Source organism: Phyllobates terribilis, unplaced genomic scaffold (genome assembly GCF_046119375.1).
Source record: "Phyllobates terribilis strain yellow unplaced genomic scaffold, ASM4611937v1 Scaffold_1__5_contigs__length_1240528914, whole genome shotgun sequence".
Lineage (NCBI taxonomy): Eukaryota > Metazoa > Chordata > Amphibia > Anura > Dendrobatidae > Phyllobates > Phyllobates terribilis.
The window spans coordinates 581,528,793-581,541,373 of record NW_027362761.1 but is presented as its reverse complement, the minus strand read 5'-3'; the positions used below and the strand labels follow the sequence as shown (position 1 = coordinate 581,541,373).

At 45.2% G+C, this 12,581-nt stretch overlaps 1 protein-coding gene across 2 annotated transcripts in view; it reads left to right on the top strand.

Moving 5' to 3' along the window:
* Positions 1-12,581, top strand: part of C1QTNF3 (C1q and TNF related 3) — a 117,502-nt gene that overhangs the window by 46,100 nt on the left and 58,821 nt on the right. For both annotated transcript variants that reach the window (XM_073655102.1, XM_073655103.1), the window contains exon 5: positions 1,460-1,559. In XM_073655102.1, coding sequence (XP_073511203.1) covers positions 1,460-1,559 — 100 coding nt within the window. The remainder of the gene's footprint in view (positions 1-1,459; positions 1,560-12,581) is intronic.

Here is a 12,581-nt window from a genome sequence, read left to right as displayed (position 1 = left end):
CTTATAGCTCCCTAATAAAAAAAAAATTTGGTTCCAAAATTGTGTTGATGTAAAGTAGACATGTGGGAAATGTTATTTATTAACTATTTTGTGTGACATATCGCTCTGATTTAAGGGCATAAAAATTCAAATTTTGAAAATTGCAAAATTTTAAAAATTTTCGCCAAATTTCCGATTTTTTTTTTACAAATAAACGCAAGTGATATCGAAGAAATTTTACCACAATCATGAAGTACAATATGTCACGAAAAAACAATCTCAGAATCAGGGGGATCCGTTGAAGCGTTCCAGAGTAATTACCCCATAAAGTGACAGTGGTCAGAATTTAAAAAATTGACCGGGTCATTAACGTGCAAACCACCCTCGGGGGTAAAGGGGTTAACACTGTTTTTATTTATATAGCGCCAACATATTCCACGGCGCTTTACAATTCAAACAATTTTACCGACATTATGGGCACTGTCCCCATTGGGGCTCACAATCTACATTCCCTATCAGTATGTCTTTGGAGTGTGGGAGGAAACCGGAGAACCCGGGGGAAACCCACGCAAACACGGGGAGAACATACAAACTCTGTGCAGATGTTGTCCTTGGTGGGATTTGAACCCAGGACCCCAATGAAGATTGATCATCAAGGATTCAGCAGAGGTTGATCATCTTAAGCTCAATGATGGTTTATCAAAGAAAGGTTTTATGCAGCTTGGTCAACCTTGATTTCAATGGGGCTTGATCATCCAGAGTTAACCCAAATTGATCAACCAAGGTTCAAAGGAGCTAGATCATTCAAAGTTTAATGAAGATTGATCATCAAGGATTCAGTAAAGGTTGATGATCATCTACAGCTCAATGATGGTTTATCAACCAAGGTTTTATGCACAGAATTCAATGAATGTTACCTGTGAGGTTTTTTTTTGGAACATTTAATGATTATTTGCAACTTTTCCTCCCCTAGTTAAAGAGCACCTCTCACGTTGTACATGCAGGAAAGAAGCTGAGCAGAATTATAGACAGGTCTGTTGGAAAAGATTCTGGATAACTTGTAGTTTATTCATTGAAATTCCTGGTGTTTGTATGTATGAGTCCAGTGGGTGGTCCTACTAGTGATTGATAGCTATCTCTGCATGCATAGTTATACAGAGAAAGCTGTCCATCACTGAATAGGACCTCCCACTGGTGTCATCTGCATACAAACACTAGAGAAGTAAGTTTTACTGAAACTTCCCTACAATAATGTACATCAATCTGCTCCGCTCCCCCTGCTCTACACCATCCTGCCTGCAGCTTAGAGACCATTTTCAACATGACAGGTTCCCTTTACTAATGTTTGAGCACAATTGTGATTTTATGCGTTCACGTAGACAACATTGTATCGTAGTCTGGCCATAGTGGAAAATACTGCAATTTGCTTTGTTTTTCTTTAGGTTTTAATCATAATAGTGACTCTGATCCTTTCTTTCAGGTGTATACTTTTTTACTTTCAGCATGTTGAAGCATGAAGAGGTGGAAGACGTATATGTGTACCTTATGCATAATGGCAATACCATAGTCAGCATGTTCAGGTAAGTGACCCAGACATCGACGAATGGGTCCACCTCAATAGCTACAACTACTCTGAAGTCAATGGAGAGAGGGACATTGACGTTGCATGAGGCATATACTTTTTTCCCCAGTAGAAAGCACCATTCTTCGTTGCAGAGTGATTCTGGTTTTGGAGCTCAGCTGAATACAATTGCCGTTATTTACCGAAAAAAAACAACTAGAAATTAGGGTTGGTAACTCGGAAGAATGAAGGGATGAAGTCAGAGTTAAAACCATATGGGGTATTCTCACCAGGAACATCTATCAGGCACCAGGTGGAGACCCATCCACAGCAACGCACTCCAATAGATTTGTATGTAATGGCATTAAGTATGATCCTCCTGATGGTGGAGAAAGATGGGGTCCCCAGTTTTCTAGATTAGGGGGTCCCAACCTATATAAGGAATAGGTGACGAACCTATACCTAGAATATTAGTTTACGTTTCTTACCGTCCTTGTTTTCCAAGCGATCGAGAGGATTCAACGCAGTTCCCTTCCTCCTTATGTTTTCCTGTAAGGTTCCCGTAGTGTTTGCTCATATTACTAGGCAGTCAGCACCGACTTTCTCAATGGAGCCTTATCACCAGCGCCCAGAGAAGTGCGCCGCTGCTTATCTCCACTCCGCAAATATAGTTATGGACAGATGTCAATTACAAACACTCACAGGCGGCAATCAATTTGTCTCAAGAAGCCCGGCGGCTGTCTAATCCCACACACCGCCGGCCGCCTGCAAGACAAATCCAATCCCATGGGCTTTCTGAAGGTGCAAAGAGGAACGGAAAATAATATATTAGATCTCATAGAGAATATGTGGTTTGTAGATATTTGCCAACATGGTATTTACCAGCCTTATGTTATAAAAAAGGGTAATCCCAAGACTGGAGAATACCCCAATTACACAAAAGCCCGGAGGGGCACTAAAAACACAGCAGGACCTGCTGATTGTGCTAAGGTCATGAGCAAGGACAAAAACAGGACTCTTAATGGTGGATGTGAAAATACATTGATGTCCACAGAGAAGATGGCAAAATCTCCCCAAAGAAAAGTATTTATTATTGTCTAGATGTGGTCTAGTGAAGATAAAGAGTTAATGGCAATGTATATTATATTCCAGGGTGGCTATAGGTTAATGTTTATATCTCTGTTAGTAGTTTGATTGATTTTATATTTATTTTAAGTTTATAGTTTAATAACTTATTCTGACAGTTTTCCCCACTAGGGGGAGCTCATTATATACAGATTTATACAGTAAAAACTAGGAGATTTCACTGCACACAGATTTATACAGCCACCACTAGGGGGATCCCACTACATATAGATGAATACAGCCACCACTAGGGGGAGCTCACTGTATACATATTTATACAGTCACCACTAGATGGAGCTCACTACATACAGATTTATACAGTCACCACTAGATGGAGCTCACTACATACAGATTTATACAGTCACCACTAGATGGAGCTCACTACATACAGATTTATACAGCCACCACTAGGGGGAGCTCACTATATACATATTTATACAGTCACCACTAGATGGAGCTCACTACATACAGATTTATACAGCCACCACTATAGGAAGCTCACAACATACACATTACACAGTCACCACTATGACGAGTTCACTACATACAGATTTGTACAGCCACCACTGGGGGAGGTCATTATAATTTCCACAAACGTATGCGTATTAGAATGCCAATGAAGCCGCTATCAAAAATCTAATGTAATTTCTTTAGCAAAAATGTTTTGATTCTCGTTATTTTCACTTGCCTGCTCATTTATCAAATCATATCTGCCCCTCTTTTATTAAGCCCTGCTCTCCTGCCCACATTTTCTGTGTCTGCCCATATCAGCCTGGCATCCACCTAGAACATGGAAGAGAGAGACCCCCGGCTGCTGCCAGCACTTGTTGTGACATCAGCATATGTCAGAGCCGGCTGCAGCCGGGGGTCACGTGATGCCTGTGAGCGGCCAGTGATAGCGCCGCTCACAGGCAGTATCTGCAACGTAAGGTAATTACAAAAATCCTTAGGGGCCCCGGGAGGATACATTGGGGGGGGGGGGGGGGGTAATATAAAGGTCTTGTGAGATCTGCAATTTAAACTCCTCACCATTTTTCTGATATATACTTGCTGTCAGTGAATGAGGACACTTGTTTCCATTCAGAGGCAGTAATCCTGTACAGTGCTGTATCCAGGGCAGACAATGCTCTGTGAGCTAAACACATCAGCAGCAGCCGCACAGATCTCTGCTGGATTGTTACAATGTATCCAGTGTAGACAATGCTCTGTGAGCCAAACACATCAGCAGCAGCTGCACAGATCTCTGCTGGATTGTTACAATGTATCCAGTGCAGACAATGCTCTGTGAGCTAAACACATCAGCTGCAGCTGCACAGATCTCTGCTGGATTGTTACAATGTATCCAGTGTAGACAATGCTCTGTGAGCTAAACACATCAGCAGCAGCCGCACAGATCTCTGCTGGATTGTTACAATGTATCCAGTGTAGACAACGCTCTGTGAGCCAAACACATCAGCAGCAGCCGCACAGATCTCTGCTGGATTGTTACAATGTATCCAGGGCAGACAACGCTCTGTGAGCCAAACACATCAGCAGCAGCTGCACAGATCTCTGCTGGATTGTTACAATGTATCCAGGGCAGACAATGCTCTGTGAGCTAAACACATCAGCAGCAGCTGCACAGATCTCTGCTGGATTGTTACAATGTATCCAGTGTAGACAATGCTCTGTGAGCTAAACACATCAGCAGCAGCTGCACAGATCTCAGCTGGATTGTTACAATGTGTCCAGTGTAGACAATGCTCTGTGAGCTAAACACATCAGCAGCAGCTGCACAGATCTCTGCTGGATTGTTACAATATATCCAGTGTAGACAATGCTCTGTGAGCTAAACACATCAGCAGCAGCTGCACAGATCTCTGCTGGATTGTTACAATGTATCCAGTGCAGACAATGCTCTGTGCGCTAAACACATCAGCAGCAGCTGCACAGATCTCTGCTGGATTGTTACAATGTATCCAGTGTAGACAACGCTCTGTGACCAAACACATCAGCAGCAGCCGCACAGATCTCTGCTGGATTGTTACAATGTATCCAGGGCAGACAACGCTCTGTGAGCCAAACACATCAGCAGCAGCTGCACAGATCTCTGCTGGATTGTTACAATGTATCCAGTGCAGACAATGCTCTGTGAGCTAAACACATCAGCAGCAGCTGCACAGATCTCTGCTGGATTGTTACAATGTATCCAGTGTAGACAATGCTCTGTGAGCTAAACACATCAGCAGCAGCTGCACAGATCTCAGCTGGATTGTTACAATGTGTCCAGTGTAGACAATGCTCTGTGAGCTAAACACATCAGCAGCAGCTGCACAGATCTCTGCTGGATTGTTACAATATATCCAGTGTAGACAATGCTCTGTGAGCTAAACACATCAGCAGCAGCTGCACAGATCTCTGCTGGATTGTTACAATGTATCCAGTGCGGACAATGCTCTGTGAGCCAAACACATCAGCAGCAGCTGCACAGATCTCCGCTGGATTGTTACACTGTATCCAGTTTAGACAATGCTCTGTGAGCTAAACACATCAGCAGCAGCTGCACAGATCTCTGCTGGATTGTTACAAAGTATCCGGTGCAGACAATGCTCTGTGAGCTAAACACATCAACAGCAGCAGCACAGATCTCTGCTGGATTGTTACAATGTATCCAGTGTAGACAATGCTCTGTGAGCCAAACACATCAGCAGCAGCTGCACAGATCTCTGCTGGATTGTTACAATGTACCCAGTGTAGACAATGCTCTGTGAGCTAAACACATCATCAGCAGCTGCACAGGTCTCTGCTGGATTGTTACAATGTATCCAGTGCAGACAATGCTCTGTGAGCTAAACACATCAGCAGCAGCTGCACAGATCTCTGCTGGATTGTTACAATGTATCCAGTGCAGACAATGCTCTGTGAGCTAAACACATCATCAGCAGCTGCACAGATCTCTGCTGGATTGTTACAATGTATCCAGTGCAGACAATGCTCTGTGAGCTAAACACACCAGGAGCTGCACAGATCTCTGCTGGATTGTTACAATGTATCCAGTGTAGACAATGCTCTGTGAGCTAAACACATCAGCAGCAGCTGCACAGATCTCTGCTGGATTGTTACAATGTATCCAGTGCAGACAATGCTCTGTGAGCTAAACACATCAGCAGCAGCTGCACAGATCTCTGCTGGATTGTTACAATGTATCCAGTGTAGACAATGCTCTGTGAGCTAAACACATCATCAGCAGCTGCACAGGTCTCTGCTGGATTATTACAATGTATCCAGGGCAGACAATGCTCTGTGAGCTAAACACATCAGCAGCAGCTGCACAGATCTCTGCTGGATTGTTACAATGTATCCAGTGCAGACAATGCTCTGTGAGCTAAACACATCATCAGCAGCTGCACAGATCTCTGCTGGATTGTTACAATGTATCCAGTGTAGACAATGCTCTGTGAGCTAAACACATCAGCAGCAGCTGCACAGATCTCTGCTGGATTGTTACAATGTATCCAGTGCAGACAATGCTCTGTGAGCTAAACACATCAGCAGCAGCTGCACAGATCTCTGCTGATTTGTTACAATGTATGCAGTGTAGACAATGCTCTGTGAGCTAAACACAACAGCAGCAGCCACACAGGTCTCTGCTGGATTGTTACAATGTATCCAGTGTAGACAATGCTCTGTGAGCGAAACACATCAGCAGCAGCCGCACAGATCTCTGCTGGATTGTTACAATGTATCCAGTGTAGACAATGCTCTGTGAGCTAAACACATCATCAGCAGCTGCACAGATCTCTGCTGGATTGTTACAATGTATCCAGTGCAGACAATGCTCTGTGAGCTTAACACATCAGCAGCAGCTGCACAGATCTCTGTTGGATTGTTACAATGTATCCAGTTTAGACAATGCTCTGTGAGCTAAACACATCAACAGCAGCTGCACAGAACTCTGCTGGATTGTTACAAAGTATCCGGTGAAGACAATGCTCTGTGAGCTAAACACATCAACAGCAGCAGCACAGATCTCTGCTGGATTGTTACAATGTATCCAGTGTAGACAATGCTCTGTGAGCCAAACACATCAGCAGCAGCTGCACAAATCTCTGCTGGATTGTTACAATGTATCCAGTGTAGACAATGCTCTGTGAGCTAAACACATCATCAGCAGCTGCACAGGACTCTGCTGGATTGTTACAATGTATCCAGTGCAGACAATGCTCTGTGAGCTAAACACATCAACAGCAGCAGCACAGATCTCTGCTGGATTGTTACAATGTATCCAGTGTAGACAATGCTCTGTGAGCTAAACACATCAGCAGCAGCTGCACAGATCTCTGCTGGATTGTTACAATGTATCCAGTGCAGACAATGCTCTGTGAGCTAAACACATCATCAGCAGCTGCACAGATCTCTGCTGGATTGTTACAATGTATCCAGTGCAGACAATGCTCTGTGAGCTAAACACACCAGGAGCTGCACAGATCTCTGCTGGATTGTTACAATGTATCCAGTGCAGACAATGCTCTGTGAGCTAAACACACCAGGAGCTGCACAGATCTCTGCTGGATTGTTACAATGTATCCAGTGCAGACAATGCTCTGTGAGCTAAACACATCAGCAGCAGCTGCACAGATCTCTGCTGGATTGTTACAATGTATCCAGTGCAGACAATGCTCTGTGAGCTAAACACATCAGCAGCAGCTGCACAGATCTCTGCTGGATTGTTACAATGTATCCAGTGTAGACAATGCTCTGTGAGCTAAACACATCATCAGCAGCTGCACAGGTCTCTGCTGGATTGTTACAATGTATCCAGTGCAGACAATGCTCTGTGAGCTAAACACATCAGCAGCAGCTGCACAGATCTCTGCTGGATTGTTACAATGTATCCAGTGCAGACAATGCTCTGTGAGCTAAACACATCATCAGCAGCTGCACAGATCTCTGCTGGATTGTTACAATGTATCCAGTGCAGACAATGCTCTGTGAGCTAAACACACCAGGAGCTGCACAGATCTCTGCTGGATTGTTACAATGTATCCAGTGTAGACAATGCTCTGTGAGCTAAACACATCAGCAGCAGCTGCACAGATCTCTGCTGGATTGTTACAATGTATGCAGTGCAGACAATGCTCTGTGAGCTAAACACATCAGCAGCAGCTGCACAGATCTCTGCTGGATTGTTACAATGTATCCAGTGTAGACAATGCTCTGTGAGCTAAACACAACAGCAGCAGCCACAGAGGTCTCTGCTGGATTGTTACAATGTATCCAGTGTAGACAATGCTCTGTGAGCGAAACACATCAGCAGCAGCCGCACAGATCTCTGCTGGATTGTTACAATGTATCCAGTGTAGACAATGCTCTGTGAGCTAAACACATCATCAGCAGCTGCACAGATCTCTGCTGGATTGTTACAATGTATCCAGTGCAGACAATGCTCTGTGAGCTAAACACATCAGCAGCAGCTGCACAGATCTCTGCTGGATTGTTACAATGTATCCAGTTTAGACAATGCTCTGTGAGCTAAACACATCAACAGCAGCTGCACAGATCTCTGCTGGATTGTTACAAAGTATCCGGTGCAGACAATGCTCTGTGAGCTAAACACATCAACAGCAGCTGCACAGATCTCTGCTGGATTGTTACAATGTATCCAGTGTAGAAAATGCTCTGTGAGCTAAACACATCATCAGCAGCTGCACAGGTCTCTGCTGGATTGTTACAATGTATCCAGTGCAGACAATGCTCTGTGAGCTAAACACATCAGCAGCAGCTGCACAGATCTCTGCTGGATTGTTACAATGTATCCAGTGCAGACAATGCTCTGTGAGCTAAACACATCAGGAGCTGCACAGATCTCTGCTGGATTGTTACAATGTATCCAGTGTAGACAATGCTCTGTGAGCTAAACACATCAGCAGCAGCTGCACAGATCTCTGCTGGATTGTTACAATGTATCCAGTGCAGACAATGCTCTGTGAGCTAAACACATCAGCAGCAGCTGCACAGATCTCTGCTGGATTGTTACAATGTATGCAGTGTAGACAATGCTCTGTGAGCCAAACACATCATCACCAGCTGCACAGGTCTCTGCTGGATTGTTACAATGTATCCAGTGCAGACAATGCTCTGTGAGCTAAACACATCAGCAGCAGCTGCACAGATCTCTGCTGGATTGTTACAATGTATCCAGTGCAGACAATGCTCTGTGAGCTAAACACATCATCAGCAGCTGCACAGATCTCTGCTGGATTGTTACAATGTATCCAGTGCAGACAATGCTCTGTGAGCTAAACACATCAGCAGCAGCTGCACAGATCTCTGCTGGATTGTTACAATGTATCCAGTGGAGACAATGCTCTGTGAGCTAAACACAACAGCAGCAGCCACACAGGTCTCTGTTGGATTGTTACAATGTATCCAGTGTAGACAATGCTCTGTGAGCGAAACACATCAGCAGCAGCCGCACAGATCTCTGCTGGATTGTTACAATGTATCCAGTGTAGACAATGCTCTGTGAGCTAAACACATCAGCAGCAGCCGCACAGATCTCTGTTGGATTGTTACAATGTATCCAGTGCAGACAATGCTCTGTGAGCTAAACACATCAGCAGCAGCTGCACAGATCTCTGCTGGATTGTTCCAATGTAGCCAGTGCAGACAATGCTCTGTGAGCCAAACACATCAGCAGCAGCTGCGCAGATCTCTGCTGGATTGTTACAATGTATCCAGTGCAGACAATGCTCTGTGAGCTAAACACATCAGCAGCAGCTGCACAGATCTCTGCTGGATTGTTACAATGTATCCAGTGCAGACAATGCTCTGTGAGCTAAACACATCATCAGCAGCTGCACAGATCTCTGCTGGATTGTTACAATGTATCCAGTGCAGACAATGCTCTGTGAGCTAAACACATCAGCAGCAGCTGCACAGGTCTCTGCTGGATTGTTACAATGTATCCAGTGCAGACAATGCTCTGTGAGCTAAACACGTCATCAGCAGCTGCACAGGTCTCTGCTGGATTGTTACAATGTATCCAGTGCAGACAATGCTCTGTGAGCTAAACACATCAGCAGCAGCTGCACAGATCTCTGCTGGATTGTTACAATGTATCCAGTGCAGACAATGCTCTGTGATCGAAACACATCAGCAGCAGCTGCACAGATCTCTGCTGGATTGTTACAATGTATCCAGTGCAGACAATGCTCTGTGCGCTAAACACATCAGCAGCAGCTGCACAGATCTCTGCTGGATTGTTACAATGTATCCAGTGTAGACAACGCTCTGTGAGCCAAACACATCAGCAGCAGCCGCACAGATCTCTGCTGGATTGTTACAATGTATCCAGGGCAGACAACGCTCTGTGAGCCAAACACATCAGCAGCAGCTGCACAGATCTCTGCTGGATTGTTACAATGTATCCAGTGCAGACAATGCTCTGTGAGCTAAACACATCAGCAGCAGCTGCACAGATCTCTGCTGGATTGTTACAATGTATCCAGTGCAGACAATGCTCTGTGAGCTAAACACATCAGCAGCAGCTGCACAGATCTCTGCTGGATTGTTACAATGTATCCAGTGGAGACAATGCTCTGTGAGCTAAACACAACAGCAGCAGCCACACAGGTCTCTGTTGGATTGTTACAATGTATCCAGTGTAGACAATGCTCTGTGAGCGAAACACATCAGCAGCAGCCGCACAGATCTCTGCTGGATTGTTACAATGTATCCAGTGTAGACAATGCTCTGTGAGCTAAACACATCAGCAGCAGCCGCACAGATCTCTGTTGGATTGTTACAATGTATCCAGTGCAGACAATGCTCTGTGAGCTAAACACATCAGCAGCAGCTGCACAGATCTCTGCTGGATTGTTCCAATGTAGCCAGTGCAGACAATGCTCTGTGAGCCAAACACATCAGCAGCAGCTGCGCAGATCTCTGCTGGATTGTTACAATGTATCCAGTGCAGACAATGCTCTGTGAGCTAAACACATCAGCAGCAGCTGCACAGATCTCTGCTGGATTGTTACAATGTATCCAGTGCAGACAATGCTCTGTGAGCTAAACACATCATCAGCAGCTGCACAGATCTCTGCTGGATTGTTACAATGTATCCAGTGCAGACAATGCTCTGTGAGCTAAACACATCAGCAGCAGCTGCACAGGTCTCTGCTGGATTGTTACAATGTATCCAGTGCAGACAATGCTCTGTGAGCTAAACACGTCATCAGCAGCTGCACAGGTCTCTGCTGGATTGTTACAATGTATCCAGTGCAGACAATGCTCTGTGAGCTAAACACATCAGCAGCAGCTGCACAGATCTCTGCTGGATTGTTACAATGTATCCAGTGCAGACAATGCTCTGTGATCGAAACACATCAGCAGCAGCTGCACAGATCTCTGCTGGATTGTTACAATGTATCCAGTGCAGACAATGCTCTGTGCGCTAAACACATCAGCAGCAGCTGCACAGATCTCTGCTGGATTGTTACAATGTATCCAGTGTAGACAACGCTCTGTGAGCCAAACACATCAGCAGCAGCCGCACAGATCTCTGCTGGATTGTTACAATGTATCCAGGGCAGACAACGCTCTGTGAGCCAAACACATCAGCAGCAGCTGCACAGATCTCTGCTGGATTGTTACAATGTATCCAGTGCAGACAATGCTCTGTGAGCTAAACACATCAGCAGCAGCTGCACAGATCTCTGCTGGATTGTTACAATGTATCCAGTGCAGACAATGCTCTGTGAGCCAAACACATCAGCAGCAGCTGCGCAGATCTCTGCTGGATTGTTACAATGTATCCAGTGCAGACAATGCTCTGTGAGCTAAACACATCAGCAGCAGCTGCACAGATCTCTGCTGGATTGTTACAATGTATCCAGTGCAGACAATGCTCTGTGAGCTAAACACATCATCAGCAGCTGCACAGATCTCTGCTGGATTGTTACAATGTATCCAGTGCAGACAATGCTCTGTGAGCTAAACACATCAGCAGCAGCTGCACAGGTCTCTGCTGGATTGTTACAATGTATCCAGTGCAGACAATGCTCTGTGAGCTAAACACATCATCAGCAGCTGCACAGGTCTCTGCTGGATTGTTACAATGTATCCAGTGCAGACAATGCTCTGTGAGCTAAACACATCAGCAGCAGCTGCACAGATCTCTGCTGGATTGTTACAATGTATCCAGTGCAGACAATGCTCTGTGATCGAAACACATCAGCAGCAGCTGCACAGATCTCTGCTGGATTGTTACAATGTATCCAGTGCAGACAATGCTCTGTGATCGAAACACATCAGCAGCAGCTGCACAGATCTCTGCTGGATTGTTACAATGTATCCAGTGCAGACAATGCTCTGTGCGCTAAACACATCAGCAGCAGCTGCACAGATCTCTGCTGGATTGTTACAATGTATCCAGTGTAGACAACGCTCTGTGAGCCAAACACATCAGCAGCAGCCGCACAGATCTCTGCTGGATTGTTACAATGTATCCAGGGCAGACAACGCTCTGTGAGCCAAACACATCAGCAGCAGCTGCACAGATCTCTGCTGGATTGTTACAATGTATCCAGTGCAGACAATGCTCTGTGAGCTAAACACATCAGCAGCAGCTGCACAGATCTCTGCTGGATTGTTACAGTGTATCCAGTGTAGACAATGCTCTGTGAGCTAAACACATCAGCAGCAGCTGCACAGATCTCAGCTGGATTGTTACAATGTGTCCAGTGTAGACAATGCTCTGTGAGCTAAACACATCAGCAGCAGCTGCACAGATCTCTGCTGGATTGTTACAATATATCCAGTGTAGACAATGCTCTGTGAGCTAAACACATCAGCAGCAGCTGCACAGATCTCTGCTGGATTGTTACAATGTATCCAGTGCGGACAATGCTCTGTGAGCCAAACACATCAGCAGCAG